The sequence below is a fragment of the Ictidomys tridecemlineatus genome, chromosome 6 (genome assembly GCF_052094955.1).
Source record: "Ictidomys tridecemlineatus isolate mIctTri1 chromosome 6, mIctTri1.hap1, whole genome shotgun sequence".
NCBI classification, from domain to species: Eukaryota; Metazoa; Chordata; class Mammalia; order Rodentia; family Sciuridae; genus Ictidomys; species Ictidomys tridecemlineatus.
This window is the reverse complement of record NC_135482.1, coordinates 32,616,067-32,641,265: the sequence shown is the minus strand read 5'-3', so window position 1 is coordinate 32,641,265 and position 25,199 is coordinate 32,616,067. Positions and strand designations below refer to the sequence as shown.

The window sequence follows — 25,199 nt, the reverse complement described above, 5'->3', positions numbered from 1 at the left end:
AGATAACTTGCTCCTGTTCCAACCTGTTGCTAAGGTAACCTGTCCCAGGGGTAGTCCCTCCAGACCAGGAGTGGTTAATTATAGCCCCTTCCTTCCCAGATCACTCCTCCCCAACCCCTTCAGCCCACTTGTTTCCCACCTTTTGGCTATCCTACCAAGCAGGAGAACAAAGGAAGCCTAGGACATGTAAAAAGGCAAAACACCCCTCACTTCTTGGGATACCAAGATACCCTCTCCCTCCTGGGAAAAGTCTGTTACCTCATTTTTAAATAAACCCTGTTTTATATGGGTACCTTGCTGTGCTTCTCTAATATTATACTTCAACATGTTTTTTTAGGAAGCAGAATTTGTCACGGGTAACCAGTGGTATCACTGATATCCTAAGAAGTGAGAGTATCCTGTCCCTTTTATACATTTTAGACTTTCTTTGTTCCCCAGTCCTCTTCCCCCTTATCTCTCTCCTTCCCGCTTACCTGACTAGGCCCAGGAGATGCTGGTCAAATGGCCAAAAATGAGAAGCAGGTGGGCAAGGGGAAGGGCCTAATAGAGTGATCCAGCCAGGTAGTAGCCCAAGAGGCATTAACAATTCCCTATCTGCAACCTTTTGGGAGGGGTCCTATAGGCTGGTAATCTTGGTAGTTAAAGGGCTCTGGAGACATTAACATTCCAGTCTCCCAGGGGTGGTCTCCAACTTCCCATTCTCAAACTGGCCTCTATTTTCTCAATCAGACCTGATTCCCTATCTACATGGACTGCCTGTCTTTAATTCTTGCTTCAGTAGGACAAAAGAAATAAGCTTGCAGCTATGTAGGATGAATAAGTGCAGGCATGTAAAGGACCATAATTAATAATTTTGTATTATTTTCTGAAAATTTGCTACATGTTAGGTTTATCTGCTTTGACTGTTATCAAAAAATGACAGCTTCATTTTTCAAAACTCACAACATTTTAACTTCAGAGACAGTTATTTAAGCAGGAAGCACTGACTCTGTGGTACACATGGCTTCCTGGTAGGCTATAAGTATTTTTCAAAACTCATGAGGTTATATTAAAACATCATCTTTCTATTTTTCCTGTGTCCCTAAGTGGTTGTAGCTCTATTAACTGATTTATTACTTCTGCTTGGAATGCAATGTCTAATTGTTATGAAATGCAAGATAATCCAGTTCAGGTGATTCAAGGAAAATCAATGAGAAAAACAAACACCATTTTTAAACTTTGTTTATTTGTAGATTAAAGTGTAATGCCATACAATTTTAACAATCACTTAAAAAAGGATTTTTATTTGCATAAAACAGAAGCAAAACAGAAATATACGAAATAAAATGCCATCTTGCTTCAAGTTTTCAAATCAGTACTTAGAGTACCAATATACATCTATATACATCACAAGTATATTATATAAATATACTATGAGTAATCTTGAAACCACAATAAATATCAAGTAGGTTTTTAGGCACACGGCATAAGAAAAATGCAGAGTCTGCATGATTCTTGAGAGTGCTGAGTGACTCATTCTTGGATCAATTTCACACATATATTTTACACAAAATATACAGCCATCACCCACCTGACCCTCAGTCCCTCTAAATCTGACCTTTCATCCCAGCATTAGTGCCTTCTCACTCTTTGATACTATTGCTCTATACAGCTATTACATAAGAAAATATTTTGCAGTTTTCTTCAACTAAATGCCTAAGAAGGTTATCAATGCTACCAAAATAAGTACAGCCTATCTACACAATATATTCATAGAAATGTGCAGAGAGGCATCAACTGATGTAAATGCTCATTGTGATATTGGGAGTTACCCTGAAGGCAAACCTACAAATTTGAAGGTATACCATTTTCAATTTGCCAATACTATTAAATCCAGAAATTATTTGAAACTGAGGTAACACCTGTTTTTTTAGAGATAGAAATACTTGATATACACCAAAAGTATTTTAAAAAAATCCTGGCAAACATGGACCTCAGTCATTGTAAGCTTTGTCTGTAATCCTTTCTGCACAAATGTAAACCAAGAAATCCAAAGGAATGCTCTAGCTGAACTGACGCATACTATTAGGATTAAAGATCACAGCCCTGGAACACCTGAGAGCGCCCTCTGATAAGTGAAGCCTAATGCTTCTCTTAGTAGAGCCAATTTGTTCATTGATAAATGAACCAAGTACAGCCTGCTGATTCCACCCAGCTACAAGTCAGATTCTGGCATATCTGGCATATCTGGCATATCTGCCATCAAATAACCTATTCCATAACGTCCATTGGGAGCTGTATCCAGAGTTGGTGATCCACTCTGTTTTCGATATATATTTTTACCAAAATTGGGAGATGACATTTCACTTGATATCTTTCCATGAATGAGGCTTGCATCATCTCCCTCTAAGTTTACAGGCTCTTTCAGGACCCTTCCTCTCTTATAGGTCACAGATGCTAAGTTACCAGAACTATCATCTATGAGGTTGCAGCGTCGAACAATGAAGACTACTGGGACGGGAAGTATTGCCAGGACCATTAGAGAGATACAGACAATCATACCCCAAGTTGGATAATTCAGAAATTCTTCAGATGCCTGTGAAAGTCAAAAGAAAAAAAAATTTCTTAATATTCTAATATGTACATACATCAAAAAAAATAAATTTGTCTCAAGTTTGTAAGCAAAGAAATCTAGGCTAGGTTTGTGACTTGCTTGTGTGCTAGAAAAGTGGGAGAGTGATATTCAAAAACTTCCAAGACTAGACCCTAAAAGGCTTGCAATTTTTGCTTCTATTTCTTAGAGTGCTATCCTGAGCTCATAATGCTTTGAGAAAGGCAAGAAAGAAAGACCACTAAGAGAGCTGGCTCTTCAACCTGAACACAACTGTGTGAGTTAGCCAAGGAAAGATTAAAAAAAAAAAAAATTCCAGCTCACCCACAGAAGTATAAGCACCAATAAATTACCATAATTTTCAGTCATTAAGTTTTAGATTAGTTAGTAATAGATAACCTGTTGCATGTACCAAGTTATCTTTCTAAAATCTGAAAATCTAAAATTTCAAGCACATCTGGTGCCAAAGGTTTTAGTAACAATAGCAGGCTTGATCATATCTCACTTCTGACGTGGTTATTATTATATAATTATTGACCATACATAGTATAAGGACAGAGTTATCTTGGAAAAATAAGCACTCTGATTTTATAACAGTTAATATATATCTCATAATTATATCAATATGTAGTTAATCACCTTGAAAACAAATACAGAGACAGTCAATACTGATAGAAATCAGTTACAACAATACTTTAAAATTTAGTTAGTTAGATTATGTTTAGCAAGCTAATGTGTATTTTCATTGTTGTATAATATCTGAGATACAATTTAATAAAACTATATAGAAAAAAATATTTCCAGATTAACATGTTTTCTGGAGTTAAAGCCTATCATTATTAGTTCATCAATGTTAAGATGAAAGCATTTGCTTCAACAAGGACAAGCCAGTGATTTCCATGTGCTAAAAAATAAATTCACAATGTCTTAAAAACAACTGCAGATGTTCAGGGCACCTAACATAAATCTTGAGATCCCTGAACAAAAAAAAAGTAACACCATTAAACATCAAAAATACTATGAAGAAAACAAAATATGAAAATCTCTAAGGTAGCTTTTTATATACTGTTTCTTAAAACAAAACTTCTTTATTTTGTCTTTTACCTTATCTTCAATCCATGCATTATAGCCAGGAGGACTTAACCCCATGTTCACAATGCTAGCTATTAGTAATGACAATAGCATTAGAGGAGAAATATATTTCCACATATAGTAGTAATATCTGCTGGGAGCAAAGCCCAGCATATCTTTTAGATCTTCTATAAACCTGAATAAAAAGAAAGTATTTAATTATTCCTCAAGTTAACATAGTTATACCAGAAAATGTACACTATATCAATGTTTGATAGAGATTTAACTGTGAATGCCTTGTGACATTTACAATAAGTCAAAAATTCATATTAGAAGATTACTTATAAATTAAGAATATTTATAAAGTAAAATGAAACCAGTTAAGTACTTCAATTCTCATTCAGTGAAAACCCTCTTAAGCAAGTTATTGAAAAGACTCCTCCTATAGATAACTTTCTATTTTATGAGCACAACATGTGCTCAATGCATGAAAAAATCCTTATATTATTTTCACATAGTAATAACTCCTTGCTATTATCAGATATCCCTCATTGGTGTTCACATTTTCCTTTTAAAAAAAATAAAATAAAATCCTTTTCACAGTCTGCTTGAATTGAAAGAAGTTCTACATTGTATCTAGCTGATATATCTCTCAAGTCCATGTTTAATTCTAAGTTTCTTCTCTCTTTTTGTTTCTTGCCATTTTCTGTTAAGTCAACTGTGTTCTTTGCAAAGTCTACCAGTCTCCCCACAGTGTGGTTCACAAGTATATCTGACTCCCCATTCCTTCTAAAATATAGTTAGACCTAGCGACATGATTAGACATGGTGTTTTGTTGTTGTTGTTGCTTGTTTGTTTGTTTGGAATTTTTTAAGTAAAGTTACTGAGGTATAGGTTACCTAAAATAAAATTTACCCACCGTGTGTGATGACAAGGCTATCATGGCACAGAGCACAGAGCCACTATATAGTACTCTGTTTCTCTTTATACAGCTAATAGTGAATTTTCTATAGACATTCTGGATATCTAAATTGTTTACAGGGATCATAATAACAATGAATGGTCATAATTATCTGTGGTCACTATACTAGAATATCAGTTTGGCTAATTAAAAATAGATTGCTCTTTCCTTTAATATCATAGATGATTCAAACAACATCATATTGTTCCAGAAAGTCAGATTTTTCCCTGAGAAATGATTTTGCTGTTTTATTTTATTTTTTTGTTTTGTTTTGTTTTGGCATGAATGATCCTTTTTCTTTCTTTCTCTGGAATAACCTAGATTGGGGCCTGGTGCTGGCCATTATGCCTATTTTTCTGTGTGCTGAAAAACACTCAACAACATTCAAATTGTCACTTACTTCAGATAATTTTCTTGAATTATAGTTTTATATTTGGTCTGGCAAATGATTTTTATGTGTATGTGTATATATTTTGAGTTAGCTTTCCTTTTAACTATGATTCTATTTGTTTTTTAAATTTTTCCTTCTTTTTTATGTTCCTTTCTCTCTCTCTCTCTCTCTTTTTTTTTTTTTTTGTTTGTTTGTTTGTTTGTTTTTTGGTTTTTGGCAGTACTGGGGATTGAACCTAAAAAAGCTCAACCAGTGAACTACATTCTCATCCCTTTATCTTTTTATTTTAAGAAAGGATGTCTCTAAATAGCTCAGGCTGGTCTTAAACTTGGACTCCTCCTTCCTTAGCTTCCCAAGTAGCTGGGATTACAGCCATGTGCCACCACCTGACACTTCATTATTTCTTCTTTATTTAAAAATATATTCCTCTTGGATTGGGATTATAACTTGCCTGGCATGTGTGAGGCACTGGGTTTGATCCTCAGCACCATATAAAAATAAAATAAATAAAATAAAATCATTGTATCTTTCTACAACTAAAAATATTAAAACATATATTCCTCTTTGCTATCACCTAATTCTCACAGAATTAACACTGTGCTTACAGTTTTATGTTCCTTTTAATTTGGTATACATTTCTAAAGTGTTTTTATTTTATTCATAATTATTTCCTAAGTTCCACCTCTCTGTTTCAAATCTTTCTTTTTGCTAGCATTTTTTTAAATTTTAAATAATTCTGATATTATGCTATCCTTTTTTAGTATCTAGCAACTTTGAAAAATTACTTTAGTTTGCTTTGAAATAGCACTGGTTTTTAATTAATTTTCCTGTGTGCCTTTTTTTATCTGCAGGGATAATCATTATACTCCTTTCCTTTTTTTTTTCCTTAAAATAATTGTTCTTAAGACTCAACCACTCTTGAATGAAATAAATTTTCTTGAATTTTTTGCAAAGAGAGATGAGTATATTTCCTCCTTTTCTGCAAAGTCATCAAAGATTGCTTTACAATGCCTCAAATCTACTGCCTCTGCTCTTCACCTCATGTTTATCTTCTCTTTCTTTTTTACATCACTCTATTAAATGAGGATTTTGATTCCATCACATTCTCTGCAGTGCAGCGTTTGGTCTTGAAAGGGAGCTTTAAGTTGTTAGTTTCGAGAGGTTTTGCTCCAGCATTGATGCTTTTATTGCATTTTATCCCTTTGCAATTCTTAAAATTAGAGCAAGGAGCCTATGACATTTCTCCCAGCTTATGCATGTCTTCAGTTTAGCAGGAAACACTCAGCAGAGAAGAGCTGCCAATGACTGGGGACTCTGTGTCTCTCCCACTGATGTAATACCTCCCAAGTCCTGTGGATGAATTTTTTAAATTAAAAAAAAAATCTTGCCATAATTTTTGGCTCCAGATCATTCTCCTATTCATTTTCATTTTCTTCATATTTTTTCCTGATCATTAAATTGCAATGCTACAACATTTTCTTTTTCTGCATTTGAATTATTGGCTGTCTCAGACATTGAGGTTTTGATTGCCTACTTTCTCTCAATCCTGTCTGTAGAAATATAGGTAATAGTGGCAGAGGAAATTGAGCAGAACTGAGCTCATAGAATTGTTGAAGGTGAACAGAAAAAATATAAAGTTGTTCCAGAGTCATAAGGGAAAGGAAAGTAAGAATTTTAAACTGCTCTTAAGACAAAATATGACCTTTGAAGATGGAGAGATCCTGACCATATAATAAGAGTACCTTCAGGTTTGTTACAAACTGCCAAAATGCCTTCTACATAACTGCATTATTTTGCATTCCCACCAACAATGAGTAAGAGTTTCTGCTATTCCATATCCTCATCAGCATTTTGTTTTGTCAGTGGTATCTCAATATTGCTTTGATTTGCATTTCTCTGATGACATATAATATGGAACATCTTTTGATATGCTTATTTGTCATCCATACAGTATTTTTATAAGGTGTAAAGGTTAATGAATGTCTATCATTGCTATTGCTATATAAGTATGTAATCATTAAATGTAGGCTTCCTGCCCTTCCAAGCCTGGAGCTTTTGACAATTGAAAAAAAAATGTTTTTTAAGCTTTGTCACAACTCATTTGATTATCAGTTTAATGATTTTAATGTCAGTTAAGAAGATTCTAGTGTTCACTTAATATACATTCCTTCTTACTTTACATAGGCTTTGATAATCTGAAGATTTTCCCCTTCAGTTCATATATATTAATTAGAGGCAATGAGTTTAAAATATATTGGACAAAGGCATAAAGTAATATGTGTCTGGGACCAGGGTTGTGGATCAGTGGTAGAGGGCTTGCCTAGCATGTGTGAGGCACTGGGTTTGATCCCCTGCACCACAGAAAAATAAATAAAATAATGGTATTGCATCCATGTACAACTAAAAAAAATTTAAAAAGAGAATGTGTCTTCTGAGATTAATCTGATGCTTCATTTCACATCAATTATATATATATATATATATATTTTTTTTTTTTTACATAGTTCAGAGGTTTAGATATAAAGTGAATTCAAGTAATGTCTCCATATGAATATGATGTTTGGGTACAACAAATTTTACATATATAACACAGAACAGGATATATCATTTACCAAAATCATCCTTCTAAATACAGCATTAGGACACAGACAGTCCTCTCATAATATAGTTTTGTACAATAATTGGGAGATAGGCTCTAGATTAAACAGAAATGGCTTTGCAACCCAGATTGGCCATTGTCCAGGAGTATGATGACCAAGTCACTAGGTCTGTAAACCTGGTTTTCTTCATCTATGAAATGTGGATAACAAAGTAACTCAAAAGAACTTTTTCTTGGAACAATGACAACATTCCCTAGCTCTTGGGGTTTAATCTGATAATCAGAATTAAACCAAAGCTCCAGACTTCTACATTATATTATATATACACAATTCTAAATACTCACCTAAGAGAGGAATAAATATTACTAAAATTGTTGAATGAACAAAAGCCTGTAAAAGGTTTGATTTTGTAAAGAATTTTTCCTATATTCATTTCTCTACCCTTCTAAATGAATTATGTATTGCTAATTGGTGTTTTCAAACTAGAGATGAAAAATGAAACCATAAAAACAAACATACTTACTTATCAATGCCATAAACAAAGCTTACAGCAATATTCTCCAGTATGACTACAATTAGCAGAGGCAATGTGGCAGAATAATCATCAAACATTGTAACAAAGTAATTTCCAGAGCGTTGCACAAATATTAGGCCAATACTAAATGCCAGAAGACAACAGATAACTGGAGGAAATGAATAAGTGGGAAAAAGAAATGAGCCCCCAATCAAAGACAAATCTTTTAAGCTTCATTATTCTTAGATTTAAAGAATAATTTTCAACCTCCACAATTTGTTATAGGTAATACCTTTCCTGATACTATGGGATATGACAGATTAGGAGTTAGGCTACTTGGGATTAACCTGAGTAGTAATATTAATTCACTATAAAAAATTACTCCTCTCCCAATGTCTGAGGAAACTCATTACCAAACACAAACAATATATAAGGCAAAACTGAGAGAAAATTTAAAAAGAATAAATTTCCCTATTCTAATTCTATTACTAATATCAAAGTGACCTTTAAGTTAGCATGCCCTCATAGGTCTTCTTATATTTACTAAAGTTCTATAGTTTTAAACTCATAAGGAGTCTAATGTGGCTTATCATAAGATTTAAAAACCCAGATATTTTATACTGGATTGAAATATAGTTCCCTTTAAAACGTAACTGGAAAAATCTAACCAGAACTTGCCTCACCACCAACTTACATTTATATCTTTATATTGTCTGAACAGGTTAATTTGGCAACTAATGATGACAGGGTTAAGCCAAATAATAACTAAGAAAAAACATCTAAATGGAGCTTTCACAGTAATATTTAACAAACAGATACATAAACTTCTAAACAGTAACATTTAATGTAAAAACTTTGAGAGGCTTTTGGGAACCATACAATATTCCCAAATTCTTTTTAGACTCTTTATTTTCTTTCTCCTTTTCTTTTCTTTTCTTTTTTTTTTTTTTTTGTTTTGTTGTTGTTGTTGGTGGTGGTGGTGGTGGTGGTCTTGGTGTTAGTGGAGATGTAAAGGAAAAGTTAATCACTGATTCCCTTATCTGAGCCATACTATACTAAAGAAGAAAAAACTTACCTAACAAAGATAATAAGGTAACAGTTCAGAGTAAATATAGCTTGAAGTATAAATATGACCCCAACAGATGGAAATGGGAAAAAGAGTGCATTTCCCTTTGCTCTTTCCAAATGAGTCTTCCAGTGGGAATCCCCTGCATTCCCACTGCCCCTTGTGTTTTCCCCTCTACATGTTACTTTTTCCTACATTTTACATGCTCCCAACTATAAGAAGGAATGGTTTGTGAGAAGGTGGCAAAGACAAAGCCGTAAAGAAACTTTTTTAACCGATATCAGGCATGAAATTGATATTCAGAAGTAGAAATAGCTTTCTGAGAGAAAATAAAGAAGTTTAAAAAAAAAGAAGTTTATCATTTTTGTTCAGTTAAGTGCAGGACTTATAAATGTTTAACAAACTGCTGAAATTAAATTGCTTTGCTCACACATACACATACACATGTGCACACATTCTTAAAGCAGCAAGTGATAAAGGTATATATCAGAGTTATTTACACATACATTATTATTAAATTGTTCAAAGCAAAAAAACGTGGCCTTGGGAAATTTGTACACCACTACCCAGCATTCAAAAATCACCTGTGTATCTTTTTACAATTTTATTTTACATCACTTGCCAGTACTGTTCCTATACTTTCATGGCTACGTTCCTTAATGGTCCCTTTATCTTCATTTATATGTTAACTAAAGCTCACCTCCAATGGCTAAGAAGGTGCATTCCCTTTCCAATTCAACTGCCATCTTTTTCTCTAACGTTCTAGCTTCTTATGAACTATTATAGCATCTTCATTAATCTATCAGTACATTAAAATGATAAAAGAATTATTTAATCTCAATGATAGCACTATTGTGTTTGGAGAAAAGGATATTTTGTATATTTGTATCTGTCCTGTGATTTCTTTTATATTCTTTATGTTCCTCAAATATAAGGATAACAAAGTACAGAACTGGTACTTTAATAATAATATTAATATTAAACATGGTCATATTTATAACCATATTGATAAATTGTTTTATTTTATTTTCTACCTAGAGACATTAATTGCTAGTAAATTACAATTGTTACATATGAGTACTGGATTTGGGCTTATCATTTTCAAATGATAAGCATTTTTGATTGAGGATTATTCAATCTGAATTATCCTAGTTATAATGATTTAACTTATATTCAAAATAATCTATGGACCTTCCATGACTTTGTTCTAGTCTCAGTAACTCATGTAAATGGCATTACTATTAATAAATAAAAATATAAATATTTATCAATGAGGAATTAAATATAACCTATACTAAACATATTCCTTATATAGTATGTAAGTATATATTAAAATTTTTAAATGTCAGTGGATATTAATAAAATCCAAAGCCTAACACTTTCCTGTTCACATCTCTAAATCTCTCACCAGGAATAAAATGACCTCTATCAGTTTAATGAAAAGTCAAATGCATAAAAACTCACCAGTAAGAATTTCCTTCCTCACTTTGAAAGTATCCACAATGGGTGTGATGATCCCTTCAATGGTCCCAAACATGCTGCCAAGCCCTAAATTTATCAGCATGAGGAAAAACATCACTGACCAGAAGGGAGATGCAGGGAAATGTGTCATGGCTTCTGTGAAGGCGATAAAAGCTAAACCAGTACCCTGGACTGCCTGAAAAATACAGGAAAAAAAAATGCAATGTTAATACAGAGCAATATCACCTTAGAAAGGGAAGGGAAATCTCTAAATAATGGCCAGGGGCTACTAGGAATAAGCTGACATAATTTAACTTGTTAGATCATGCTCTCCTTCTCAGATTTAATTAGAACAAGTAACCCAAATAATGAAACTCTAATTTAGCAGAATTGCTAAACAGTGTATGCAATTACACTGTGATATAGCCTAAAGATTTCACAAGGATCCTGGAATGATATATTATATTAAATAATATATAGTAATTTTGGTTCTGTTAACCCATTACGTCCCATTGTCCCAGATATGGAATACCTATAAAAACTAAAAAAATATATATCCTATGTAATTATAAAATATATAATTAGTATAGTATATAATATGTAATATTATATAATAAGGATATAGTTATAATATTAACATATTGATATAATATATATAAGCTCTATATTATTACTTTCAAAATTTTCAACACACCTATATCAATTTCACTGAAATACTTACAGAATTGAAAACTTGGTGTTTACTAGGTTAAAATGTATGAATATGAGTAGTGATTTATTATCAGAAACATAAACACAAGTACATATGTACCCATTTCTGGACAAAAGCTTAGTATTGATCAATTAGTAGCTTTACCAACTGGTATAAAGAAAAAAATAGACTATGAATACTAAACTGTTTTAAATTTTAAAAGTGTGAATGTGAAATAAAAAAATATGAACAAAATAACTGGGGGGAAAAAAGCCAATTTTCAATCTTAAAAGATAAATCCACTACATTTACTCTTTCTACTTCTGATAGTATCATCTCATTACCAAATATAAAAAAAAAGTTGGTCCAGCAGAATGAAATGAAATTACTAGCAAATGTTAACATGAGTTTATTTCTGATAAACATCACAAATATTGAATTCTAAAATAACAACTTACTTTTAAGAAACTAAACCTCTAGCCAAACTTTGAGTTGATTGTGTTATTTTATGAATATAACAGATCACAATTTTTTTAGAAACTTCCAAAATCAAATTAGGAATTATGTTTCCTTATGAAATCCAAGGTTATTATGTCAAAGGGGGCTTCATCTATAATCTCAAACATTATTCTTTATAATATCAGTCTCAAGTAGAGTTAGTTATCTAAAGCCAGATGATAGTGGCCAATTTTACCACCATGCCTTTATTTTGACAATACAAGGAAACACTGGAAGCCAATACAAGGGTATTATTACTGTTTACTAATCTCTTGCTTATTAAAATATGTAATAATGTCTAAGAGGAAAGACAATCTTGACTTGTTGAATATGGAGGTCATGGAAGGCATTCAGACAATGATTCAATGTATAGCAAATGAGTCATAATTCAAACTCGATGTTAAAAACAAGAAAGCTATCAAACTACTCATCATCCTAGGATAAAAAAGTCTTTTTATTTATATTCATATTTTAAATTGCTCTGGCTCAATCAATAAAATGGCTTTTTAAAATAAAGCAAATCTTCATGCTGTGAGAAAGTATGTTCTCTCAATGAAGCATTTGAATTTTGAAACAGCATGATATTCTCTGGGCATTTTAAAGGCTATTTTTTCAGGAAAACAATCTGCTGGATAATGCACATTTTAACAGAATAATAATTATTTGATTGCTCAAACATGACCTACTAACTTTATTTAGCTCATCTTTGATTTGGCAGGAGTTGAGATGAAGAACCCAAAACTCTTCTTCTTTCACTTTCTGAATGATGTCATAAACTAAGTGATAATCTTCAGCAGTAATGCTAGAAAGGTTGATATGATGGGGAATAATATCCTGACTAATGTTTCCCATTTTCAAAAATTTTATGATCATCTCAGAATTTCTGAAAAATAAAACAACATGTGAATGAGCATGAAGGTTCTTTGCCACGTATTTTCTGTACAATTATGCCATCAAAAGCTAATGGAAATTAATTATCCATACTGTGCAATGCATTTCTCATTGACAACATTTGCTTTGAACCCCAGAACTGCAAACACCACCAATGTCGCCAGAACAGAAGTGAAAAAATTGATGAAAGACACCAGAACAGCATCAAAGTGGCAGTTGTTGTCTCTCTTGTTGTAGCTTGAAAAGGCAATGACGCCACCAAATCCCAGACCTAAGGCAAAGAACACCTGAGTAGCAGCTTCTCTCCACACCTTGGGCTCCAGCATTATTTCAAGCTGTTTGAAATTAAACAGAATAGAAATCAGCTACAAAATAATTAACTCATATGGCAGTAGTTCTATTTTTAAATAAATTACAATGACATTTATGCACCCAAAGGGTATTAAAATCTGGAGGATAATATGTTCTTAAGCAGAAATCTTTTCTTCTTTAGAGAAATAATCAAAGAATATGAATAGGAAAGACTATCAAGCCTTTACATGGAGGCTTTACTAACATCGAAATTCTTTACCTTATATAGGAATTTTAAGTATTTTACAGCAAATTATCATAGAAGCATATGAAAGAAAAATAAATAAATTATCTTCAATTATTTCCCATTTGTCTTTTTTTCTTTCCAAAGCAAAATAAATCAATTACTAGTAAAGGTTAAATAATTATTTTACTAAATACTCTTCCATTCTGTGTCTTCTGGTGGAAATCTAGTGGTTGAAGCAGAAAGCAATCATCAACTTGGTAGAGTTGAACTATGTCAACGTTGTTTCAGAGTTTTCATTCAAAACTTTCCTGAAAGATTTTTCTTTGAGAATAGAAGAAATTCAACTATGTAATCTATAAGATACTCTTTCAGATACAATGTTCTAATGTTCTGAATCTGTGAACACATATTTTAAGTAACTATGGCTTTACTTCTTAGGTAACTATCAGATTATTTCAAAGACACAAACAAAACTTTTTAATAGACCAACTATTATTAGCTATAGTTGACACAGACCTCAATAGACATTTAAGTTCTATTTTAATAGTAACTAATGTTTAAATTGTACTTTTTACCTCTTTAGTGAAATTAACCCTATGAAAGCAGGGTCAAATGTGGTTAAGAAATGAACTCCACAGAGTTTCAGATCCTGATTCTGCCATTTAATGATTGAATAATAGTGAGATCTGAGTTTCAACCTCCTCAACAGAAAGATGGAAGTAACAAGACATGCATTACTACCACAGTACCTACCCTACTTTAAGTTCTCAATAATTGAAAATATATATAAACTATAGTGGCTGGCACACTGATAGGCATCATATATAGCTTATCTTGTTTAAAATTCACAACAGCCCATGAAGTTGTGGTTACTATTATCTGATCTTTCAGAGGCCAGCAAAACTCCCTAAGATTTCACAGAAGTTTTGTGGTCAAAGTAAAATATGAAAATAGGTAAATTCCAAAAAGTCATGCTCTCTCAGGTGTTAGGATTTGTTGTTTCACTTAATTTTAGTCCTTATTATTTTAAAAAAATTATTAAATATTCTTGTCAAACATAATCATGATTATATTTATAATTTATGAGCGGTTAACTAAGATACATATAACATTCATTCACCATTTTGCATTACCAGTCTGAGAAATGCTGGTCAGATATGCAAGTGCCTATCTCAATTTGGCCCACTAGATGGCAGGAAATACCTATTTACTAAAGGCAGTGTTCAGATTTCTTCCATTAAGTTCTTTCAAAGTATTTTGCATACTTAGGTAAGTTTTTTATCCTACATAAACATTATAAGTTAAAAGGTAATTTAAAACTACTATCATTTTTATATTAGCTATCATTTCCTACATGCTGACCTAATACAGCAACTCATTCAATAGTCAATGAAAAGTGAATTCAGAAAAAAAAATAACATTTTAATAGTAATTCCTACTCCAGGCTAAAAATGTTAATTTATGCTGCATTTTTCAATTGTGGGGCCATGTAAAGGTCCTATATCAAATTCTAAAATATCTATTAAATCAAATGTTTAGAATTGTCACAAGAAATTGACAATTTAGAAAGTAGATAGATTCCAGAAATTCATAAAGAATTTGGTTGTCTCGAGCTCAGAAAATACTTTTTCCAATATTATAAATATAAATGTTTGGAGTCATTAAGTATGGCTCATTTCAAGCAGATTTTAATTATAAATGTGGCTGAAATTTATAATTCTAGTTTCTCCCTGAGTACAGGTTCCAACAACTCTAAATTACACAGGACTTTTGAACTAGGCAAGAAAACCAGACACCAATGTCAGCATTTTTGCGACTACAGAGTAATATCAACTCAAAACCAGACACAGAGAGAACACAGCTGCGTTTAGCTCCTATCAAGGCAGCTGCCAGGAGACACAGAGAATTCCACAGAAGTGAATCCCTCCTGCCCAGTCGCAGCCCGTACAAGCTGTACATTAGCCCTTCAGATAAATTCCAACTTCTGAATGACTTTGGAAGCTGTCTTTGTACTGTCATACATTTATGTCTGCCTATGATAGCACCGGGAAATTCATAGTGAGGAGCCTTTCATTTTAGTGAATAACAAAAATCTGTGCTCCCCAAAATTTATTTTTGAAGGCCTGCCAAATCAAACTAACAAGTTATGACCAAATCCCCAAGTTCTGAATAACCAGTTTCCCTGTGCCTAGCACTGAGTTCAACTCTACTAAGTTGAATGACATAATGTAGTCCATAGCAGTGGCACACACCTGTAATACCAGCTGCTTTGGAAGCTGAGGCAGGAGGATCACAGGTTCAAAGCCAGCCTCACCAACATAGAGATGCTCTAAGCAACTCAGTGAACCCCTGTCTCTAAATAAAATATGAAAAACAAAGGAATGGGAATGTGGCTCAGTGTTTATGCACCTCTGAGTTCAATCCCTGGTACCCAAAATAATAAGGGGGAAAAAGCCTAATGTACATATGTTGGAACAATTATCCCTGAAATGTAACTGTGGAAATATATTTAACAATATACATGAATCTTTCCTGATGATACACTTTAAATAGAAGTATGGCACATACCTTAGGGGTGAACATGTGGCGGATACCATCAGTTGAGCCATTTAAAAGGAGTGCTCTAGTTAGGAAGCATATAAGTACCACATATGGGAACAGAGAACTAAAATACATAATCTGCAAGAAAGAAAAGTAAAATTATATGAGATTCACAAAAAAACTATTTTTACAGTTAAAACTGCTCTTCTTTTATATGTATTCAGAGTCACAGTTTCTATAACTAATCCTAATATTAATGACTTATAAAGCCATCTTTTAGGAATAGATTTTAGTCTTGATTCAGCCTTATCAAAGATCATATTTGAGACATAATGAAAAATGCTAAAAGTTTATTTTTTTATTTTTAAATGGTAGATAACATTTGCATGTATTTATGGGGTACAGTACAATAATTTAATACATGTATACACGTGTATACATGTGTAAGCACCAAATAGGGACAATTAACTTGTTAGAAACCTTCAAATTCCTCTCTTCTAGTTAGTTTGAGATGTATAGTAAATTATTGTAAACCATAGTCACTCTGTTGTGCTACAGAACACTAGGATTTATTCCTCCTAATTGTATTTTGGAACCTGTTATTCAAACTCTCTCTATCCCTGTCCTCTCTCCCCATCTCAGGCTCTAGTGATCACCATCCTACTCTCAGTTTCTATGAGATGAACATCTTCAGTTTCCACATGAGTGAGAACGTGCAGTACTTATCTTTCTTGCCTGCTTATTTCAAATAAGATAGTATCCTCCAATTCCATCCACATTGTTGTAAATGATAGGATTTTATTCTGTTGGCTAAATGGCCAAATAATGTGTGTGTGTGTGTGTGTGTGTGTGTGTGTGTGTGTGTGAGAGAGAGAGAGAGAGAGAGAGAGAGAGAGAGAGAGAGAGAGAGAGAGAGACAGAGACAGAGACAGAGAGCGCTTAAGGAAACTTTTACTTAATCTCTTTTGAATTAATAGTCCATAGATACAATACATCTGGAATAGTATTGATTCCTTATAATAGTTCACAAAACAAGCAACATTGACAACAAAAATCTAGGAAACTAATTCCTAAAAATTTCCTACTTCTATTTAAGTTGTTCCTTTCTTTTAATCAAAGTTCCATTATAATTCTGATAAATTTTACAAAGTAGAGAATGGTCTCTACACTGTCTCCTATACAAACTGAACAACCAACCATGTAAAATTTCTACCTTCTGCTTCAGCAACTTTTCCCACTAAATTAAACAGTTCAGCAAATAGTTAATCACTTCAAAGGAAAAGTTCTCCCCAAACATTCTGCTACCTTGAAATCTCCGTAGGTCTAATAGGTCTCTAAAATGTTTCAGGTCTGGAAGCAAACTTCTCAATTTCCCCAAAGCTCTTCTCAACTATCTTCTTTCAGAAAATAGTCTGCCATCCATTCAGTTGCTGAAGCAAAACATCTAGAAGCAGTCCTGGACTATTTGTAATAGTCTTTCAACTGTTTTTTCCATGCTACCCTCAGGCTATATCATTCACTGCTTTTCACAGAGTTTCTAATACCACTGGAATTAAAGGCTCATTGCTCCCTCTGGCTAGCAAAGCTGTGCACTAGAGAGCCTGCTGTCCATCTCTCTCCCCTGCTGAGCTTTGGTCCTTCAGACCTTTGTTGTCTTGTGGGTGTACTAAGTTTGCACCTTTCCCTCTTTTGCACCTAACTTGATCCTCTTTATTACTTAAATCTCATCTTTATCCTCTCCCATAAGTCTTCCCTGACCACCCAAAATAAGGCCATGTATTTTTCTATTCTGTATCTCCCATGTGCCTTTCCCCTCTGCCCCAGGAAAGGTAATGATATAACCTTGTTTGGTTTGGTTTGGTTATTTTATGACAACACTTAGCACTGCTGAAATTGTTTACGTGTTCAATTATTTTCTGTACCCTCTCCTGGAATATAAGCTCTGTGAGGGCCAGGGTCTTTTCTATTCACTGCCATATCTCAAAGAGCTGACATACCATAGTTATATGCTATATATCTGTGGAAGGAAGGACTGTGGTTTGGGAGGCAGAAAGAATGGAGAAAAACTTCTATCACATAGCATGGCTCAGGTCAGGAAAGAGACTGAATTCAATATTTACTAGAAATGACATATAAGAAAAAGCATGACAGTAATTTGCATTTCCTGTATAGTTTTAACTACTTAATCATCACAATTAAACATGTGAAAGACCCAAAGAAAAATGTTATGTATAAGATCTCAGCATATTAAAAATCAAAATAATAAATAAAATATCTATATTTTACTTTAATTAGTTGTAAAAATACAGTTGTCCAATTATTATAGGTTGTTTTAATACTTTGATTATATTTCTTCACTTACATTTGTGGCTTTATTTTTCTCCCTGCTCACTTTTAATATCTTTTAAATTTAACATTTGTCTTGATTTCACTTGATTTAAAGCTATACCCTTTATGATTCTTCTTCACAGTGTTTAAACATAGTCAAAAGCATGAATTCTCTTTTGTATAATATCTTAAACTTTTTTTTTTTGGACAAAACTCCAATCTGCTACCTCATTAGTGACTTAAATGAATTCCATTAATCCCACTTATTTTGAAAGTAGAAATGAAGGTTACATAATAAAATAGTCTGAATAGGTAAATTATTTTTCCAAAAAATAAACTTTTAAAATTTTATATTTCTATTTTATTTTTTACTCTTAATTATTTTACATTTGTATTTTACTTTTATATTTTTAGTAACATTTCAAAGTAGGCACTAAGGGAAGAAAAGTTTCCTCTTATATTTTTTCCAAGCTAATCAATTCCAACAAATCCTCAATATGTCCCTCTTCCCAATGGTTATAACCAATTGATCACCAAGTCCAATTGATTCTGCCACAGATATTGCACACCTCCCTTTCCATCCTCAGTAACATGCCACTTTCATTCTGACAGTAGTTCCAGATTATCTTTCCTCCACATTCTGGCAGCTCCCCTCTGAATCTGAGAAATCCAATATTCATACCACTTCCAGCGTGAGCTTTCTAAAGATCTCATGGTGTCACTGACCTGCTAAAAATCCTCAAATATTCCACAGTTTTTGTTAAGTCAAAGCCCATTGTTTACAAATATCCACAAATACCTCAATATCTGTAATCAACTTACATCTCATGTTTTGTTTCCCACAAACTGCATAAATTGTAGGTAAAAGTCACTCAGGAGTACTCAGTAATCCTTGGGCTTTGAGCATGCTGTTTTCTCTTTCTACAGTGTTCTCTCTGAATTTTCTGAAAATCTTCTCTTCAACCATCAAATCTTAGTCCTAAAGTTACCTCCTCTTTGAAATCTTACCCCCAATTCAGGTTAATTTTAAAAGTTACCTTGATTCTATCAAGAGCTTTCTCTATTACTGCACTTATGATACATATCTATACCATTAAATTGTGAGTTTCATGAGAGAAAGATTATGGTCTATTAATATTTACATATCCTTCCTTCAGTGCCTGATATATAGTGTATAATCAAAAATATTGCACTTTGAGAAGAACTTACATGAAATTAAATTTTCCTTTTTGTACATATTCCCTTAAAATTATTTTCATCCTATAGTATTTCTTAATTTCATATTAATTATATAATCAGACTTATTTCAATTTTCATTTCTTGATTCAACACATATGTGAATTCTTAAAGACACTGATCTGGATACAGTGATAAGATAACTAATATAACTTCCTAACAAGGAACAGAAATATTTCAATCATAAAATACAGAAAAATAACAATCAATATTTTAAACAAAAGTTGTACTTAGCAGCTCACATTTCAATCTTATTCTTCTGTGAGCAGATATAAGGATAAAATATTGAATTATTAAATTCCAAGATGCAAAAGATATATCTTAACACAATGCAAAAGCACCCCTGTTGTTTTTAAATATTTTTTTTTCGTTTAATCATATGGCTCTAATCTTATTACATCAAAATAGACAGCTGTACAATATCTTTAAAAATAGGATAAATTCAACCTTACTGGCTATACATAGCACAGACACATCTAAACATTTTATACATTGCTACCCAAAATTATTTTTTTAAATAGTTTTTAGTTGTCAATGGACACAATGCCCTTATTTTATTTATTTGTTATGTGATGCTGAGAATGGAACCCAGTGCCCCACACATATGAGGCAAGTGCTTAACCACTGAGCCACAACCACAAGTCCCCAAAATTATTTTTATTATATGCATTATTGCCTAAAGTTCCTTTATCATACATACTACACACATTGTTACCTAAAATTGTATACATTGTTATTTTCACATTGTTAACTAAAATTATTTTGTGAATTTGTGGTTTATTGCCCCTGTCACTGGAATAGAAATTCCATGAAAACAGAAACTTGCTTTATAAGTTTTTTATAAGTGTTTTTTATTAAGTGTTCAATAAATATTTGTTACACAAATCAGTGAAAGCCTGAATCATCCCTCAGATGTCCAAAAGTGTGTACTTTTAGAACAGAGGGATGAAACAATGTAATATATTCCATTGGCTAATTTTTTAGATTCCCCTCAACCTTTTAGTTAAAACACTTCACAGCAAGTCTTTTAAGAAAATGGCAGGAAAATCTTGAGTTCAAAGCCAATCACAGAATATTAGCAAGTCACTTAGCAACTCAGCAAAACCCTATCTCTAAATAAAATATTTTTAAAAAGGTGACTCTGAGGATATGGTTCAGTGGTTAAGCACCCTTGGGTTTCAATCTCTGGTACCAAAAATAAATAAATAAATAAAGAGTTTAGCAATCAAAATATTGTAAAAAATAATTTTGTTTTGCTGAACTCTCAAAAATCTAGAAAACATAATAAACTAGTTTTTCTTTACATCTTATCTTCCTTTTCCTTTATTATAAAAACACCCTCAGAAAGAATCATTATTTATGAGGATTTTGTCACCAGTTTTCATTCCATGAGACATTTATTGGCTATTTAATTCTGGACAATTATTTATTCCTTCCAAGTTTGTCAACTTTGTGATAAAACAAGGATAAAAATATTCAACTCATGAAGGATAGATACAATGAGCTAATATATGCAAAATATTTAACACAGTTCTGGCAGTAACTGCAAAGCAGTACTGGTAGAAAACATTATTTTGGAAGTAACCTTAGAGGTTCTCATTTCTGTACTTTCTCTTTGAGTAGGAGACCCCTTAATAGACGCTGCCATAAGGAGACAGTTTAGCCTCTGATCAATGATGCTGAGCTCTACCACTGAGGAACTGATTTGTTAGGAGCCCTCACTCCTGAAAAGCACTCCCCCACCCTCCATGATCCCCATATTGGATCATAGTTCTGTTCTCCGTAACCACACAGAACAACCTTATTCTTCTTTCGGTTTGACTATAAAGAAGATTGTGATCCCAGAGCAACTACTTCCCCACTCTATAATGAAGGGAAAAATAAGATTTCAATTAAACCCAGTAGATGTAGCCCAGCTGTGGTGTGTCTACCTGACCCAAAGGACAATGACACTATCACACCCCTTTTAAATCATGCAGCTTCCAATTAGCATGTGAGCATATGTGTTGCACGTGAGTTCTGATGAAACATATCACAAGCTAACTCATGTTTTTCTTTTAGTTGCTAAATTCTCTGTGAAAGTTTTGCACATACAACATTTACACCATATTTCTTTACTCTGTACTGGTGTAACTCTTTATTTGGAGGGTTTTTTCAGGGGGTGTAGGGCAAATACAGAACTTTATATATATATACATATATATATACATAAATGTAAATGTATATATACACACATATATATGTATATATATTCCTCATAATTTTCATTTTATTATATTATCACCTTGTTCCAGATTGAGAAATTATAATAATTTTTCATATTACCAATCATATTACTTATGGTTAGCTTTCTTCCATCTGGACTATTAAATTCTTTCTTTAGATTTTACCCCAATGCCACTGTCTTCCCAAGCCTTCTCATCAAAACAATAAATTGTATGTACTATATACATTGTTATATTTCATTTGATATATTACATGACATTAGGAAAAAAAACAACGATATTTCTGAAGAAATTTCAAATGATCTCCTCACAAAAAAAATGTTAAAAATTTCAGGTGACAGATATGTTAATTAGTTTGATTGAATCTTTCCACATTATGCTCAAAAATCATAATACTAACTTTGTACCCCATAAATATATACAACTTTGTCAATATGTAATAAAAAAATTAAAGAAGAACTATTTTTTTAAAAAAATGAGCAGCTCTTTGGTGATAAGATAAACACTAAGAAAAAAAGGAACAAACTTTGGTAGTAAAAGAACTTGAAAACAATGATTTTTTAACATCTGGTTCATCCAATTGGCTCTCTTTTTATACATGCTTATCTTAGGAATCATTTAAATGTGGTCAAATCTGGATTCAATTCTATTCCTTTATTTCTAATATAACTGTAATGTGACTCTGACATAGAACATACTGTTTGTACTTACTTAAACATTAAATACAGTTTTGAAAGATCTAAAGATATTCAGATGTGTTATGCATTGTATTTACTGCTTCAATGGCAAAATAGCATAAAGTTTCCAGTGAGAAGATAAATGCAAAATGAACTATGATTTATAAGTTAAAAAGTCATAATTATTTTATTTGAAAATAACAAGAAGCAAAGATGAATTAGATAGACTTCTGACCCTGAAAAGTTCACTAACTAGTAATTTCAAACATCAGAATGATGGGCATTTTAGCATTATTATCACTGAACACAGGTTCTGGATTTAGACAGATTTGTGCCATTAAACTTTGGGCAAGTTACCTAATTTCTGTAAAATGGGCCTGAAAAATAGCAATTACTTCTGAGAATTACTTATATAATTATAAAATATAACAAGTAGTTATCCCAGTGCCCAGAGCAAAATAAACATGTACTAAATAGTGACTTCTATTATTGTTTTGCACAAATTGTTTTCTTTACCATTCAATACCATATTGTTGGTATCATTATTGTTATTATTAACTACTAATGTTACTATTACTATTTCCACTCCTACTAATAAATGATGGTGAGTTACCCTGAAAAAAGATACATGCATCCTGTAGAACAGCAACAAGCCAAGACATCTAGAATTCACTTAAGGTATTTTCAACTACAGCTTCTTCAAATTTTCAATTTGTCCTGGAAGAAAAGCTCTTAAGTCTTTTGTATGACTCTGAATTCCCTGTTATTATCAAAACTACATAATTGATGTTTAGAACTTTAAGAAACATTCCATACTACATAATTTTAAAATTCTTTATGCAAGGATTCATTAGAATCCCTACAGAAGAGAAATACATGATATAAAACAGAATAAATGCATTATTCATTACACTACTTTCCCCCAGTTTCCAAGATTGGAACTAAATGGTAATGAGAAAATTGAAACATAATGGCCAACTGAATAAATAAAAACAACGACAAAAATAAAGGTCTTTTACGTATGGACAAAAATTTTGAAGATTTTGCTGAAATGAGGAAAGGTAACACATGACATTAAATTTCACTATAAAATACTTATATCTTTATTTATGTCCTTTCCTAAACACATTTTCAAAAGCGTTTTTCCACCAGTCTTTACCTAGAATAAAATGCTATACAAATTTGTGACAACTCGGGGTGGGAGGTAAGGGAATGGTGCTTAGTAGAATCAGGAGTGGTTCTAACATACTAACTTTTCCAGAAGACTGGATGCCTTTGATCATTGCCAAGCAAACCATGACCCAGGCAGCCAGCAAGCAGACAGTCATCTTCCAGTTCAAGCCCCCACTTTCAGAAATGGAACTGGAAATATTCAGGGCTTCTCTGTACCAGTAGTAGGTGGTAGCAGAACTTTTTTCACATTCTGGCTCTATCACTATAGAAAGAAAGGTAACACAAGAAATCATTTCAGATTATAAAGAGAAATGAGTCCATTATTTTTTCAGTAAGTCTGCAAATCCATTCTTAACATTCTCTAGAAAATTACTGCTATTGTACACCAGCATTTAAATTCATAGGAAGGATAACAAACTGAACAATGCAAAAAAATTGGAAAACAAAATGACATCTGTCCTCCTTGATATTTCCTATTATGAAGTTCTGAAGTGAGAATATGTGAGATTCTTATCAAAATAATTAAAACAAATTAGGTATGTTGCACCTATCACTCCCATAATGATCTGATTGATATCCTTGGGTAGTACTGTCACCACAACTCTAGCTATTAGCCACACACTTTTGAAAAAGGGTAGCCTAAAGCAATATGTGCTTTAAATTCAAACTGTATTTCAGACTTCATATGTGAAAATCTTAAATTATTATGTTAATAATACTTATATTAATTATATGTTAAAAGCATAATATTTAGAAAAATTGGAATAAATAAAATATTACTTTTCATATTTCTTATATGTGGCTACTAGAAAATTTTAAGCTACATATATGAGTTCTATTATACAGGATATTATTGTTCTTTATATTCTTGGGTTTTTGTTTTTGTTTGTTTGTTTTTTTTTATGATGAGAAACCTACCAAAAAATAGAACCAAAGATGTAAAGGCATTACTATAGTTCACATTCATATTTCTGCCACTTTTTTGTAGGTTTTAATAAAGATGTAAGGTATCAATTAGGGTACACAATAAAAAAGGCTCACGTTTATAAGTGAATATTTAACCTTAAATGTTTAAATAATTAACCTTAAAATATTTAATCTTAATGACACAGGACAAGTAAAATAAGTTGGAAAGAGTCAGTAAAATCAGATGATAACAAAAGACTCTCTGAGTATGCCAATCCAGAAAAAGAAGGAAGTCTGTCATGATGATAATTTTGAAAGATTTTTCCACATAATTTTCAAAAGGCAAAAAATAATTTTGAAAATGTGTGCTTTAAAAAATCTTAGAATCTTTAAATACAAACACTACATTGCACATGTCTTACAAGTATGTGAAGCATTTTTCACCAAAGGACACTGATCCCAAGGTAGAGGTTGCTGAAAAGATTGAGAAAAGTAAAACAGAGTCCAGCCAATGATGACGTTGTAGTAAAGAGCCACAAAATAGCATACCTGCAAAATGAAATGATATGATTGCATTAAATCTCTCCCATGCCTCATCCTTTAAAAAGAGATGTAATACATAAAACTCCATTTAACATTTTAAAAATTCTCCTCATTTTTTTATTTGAAACACAATATATTTTCTTAAAAGTCAATGACACTTGGAGGCCTTAAAGCATGCATTATTGAGATTGAGCTACATTAATATTTACAGTCCATCTTGTCTATTAGTCTATACTCCAGTAATGTTCTTAAAACCTAATTAAACGCACTCTGAGGTTTCATTTAGATATGAATTATA

General features: G+C 32.3%; 1 protein-coding gene across 2 annotated transcripts in view; it reads right to left on the bottom strand.

Moving 5' to 3' along the window:
- Positions 1–1,206: 1,206 nt before the first annotated feature.
- Positions 1,207–25,199, bottom strand: part of Slc6a15 (solute carrier family 6 member 15) — a 49,401-nt gene continuing 25,408 nt past the window's right edge. For both annotated transcript variants that reach the window (XM_078053054.1, XM_078053053.1), the window contains exons 5-13: positions 24,781–24,907; positions 23,533–23,714; positions 15,841–15,951; positions 12,828–13,069; positions 12,534–12,726; positions 10,658–10,850; positions 8,137–8,296; positions 3,695–3,857; positions 1,207–2,575 (exon numbers count right to left, since the gene is read on the bottom strand). In XM_078053054.1, coding sequence (XP_077909180.1) covers positions 2,195–2,575; positions 3,695–3,857; positions 8,137–8,296; positions 10,658–10,850; positions 12,534–12,726; positions 12,828–13,069; positions 15,841–15,951; positions 23,533–23,714; positions 24,781–24,907 — 1,752 coding nt within the window. In that variant the 3' untranslated portion in view covers positions 1,207–2,194. The remainder of the gene's footprint in view (positions 2,576–3,694; positions 3,858–8,136; positions 8,297–10,657; positions 10,851–12,533; positions 12,727–12,827; positions 13,070–15,840; positions 15,952–23,532; positions 23,715–24,780; positions 24,908–25,199) is intronic.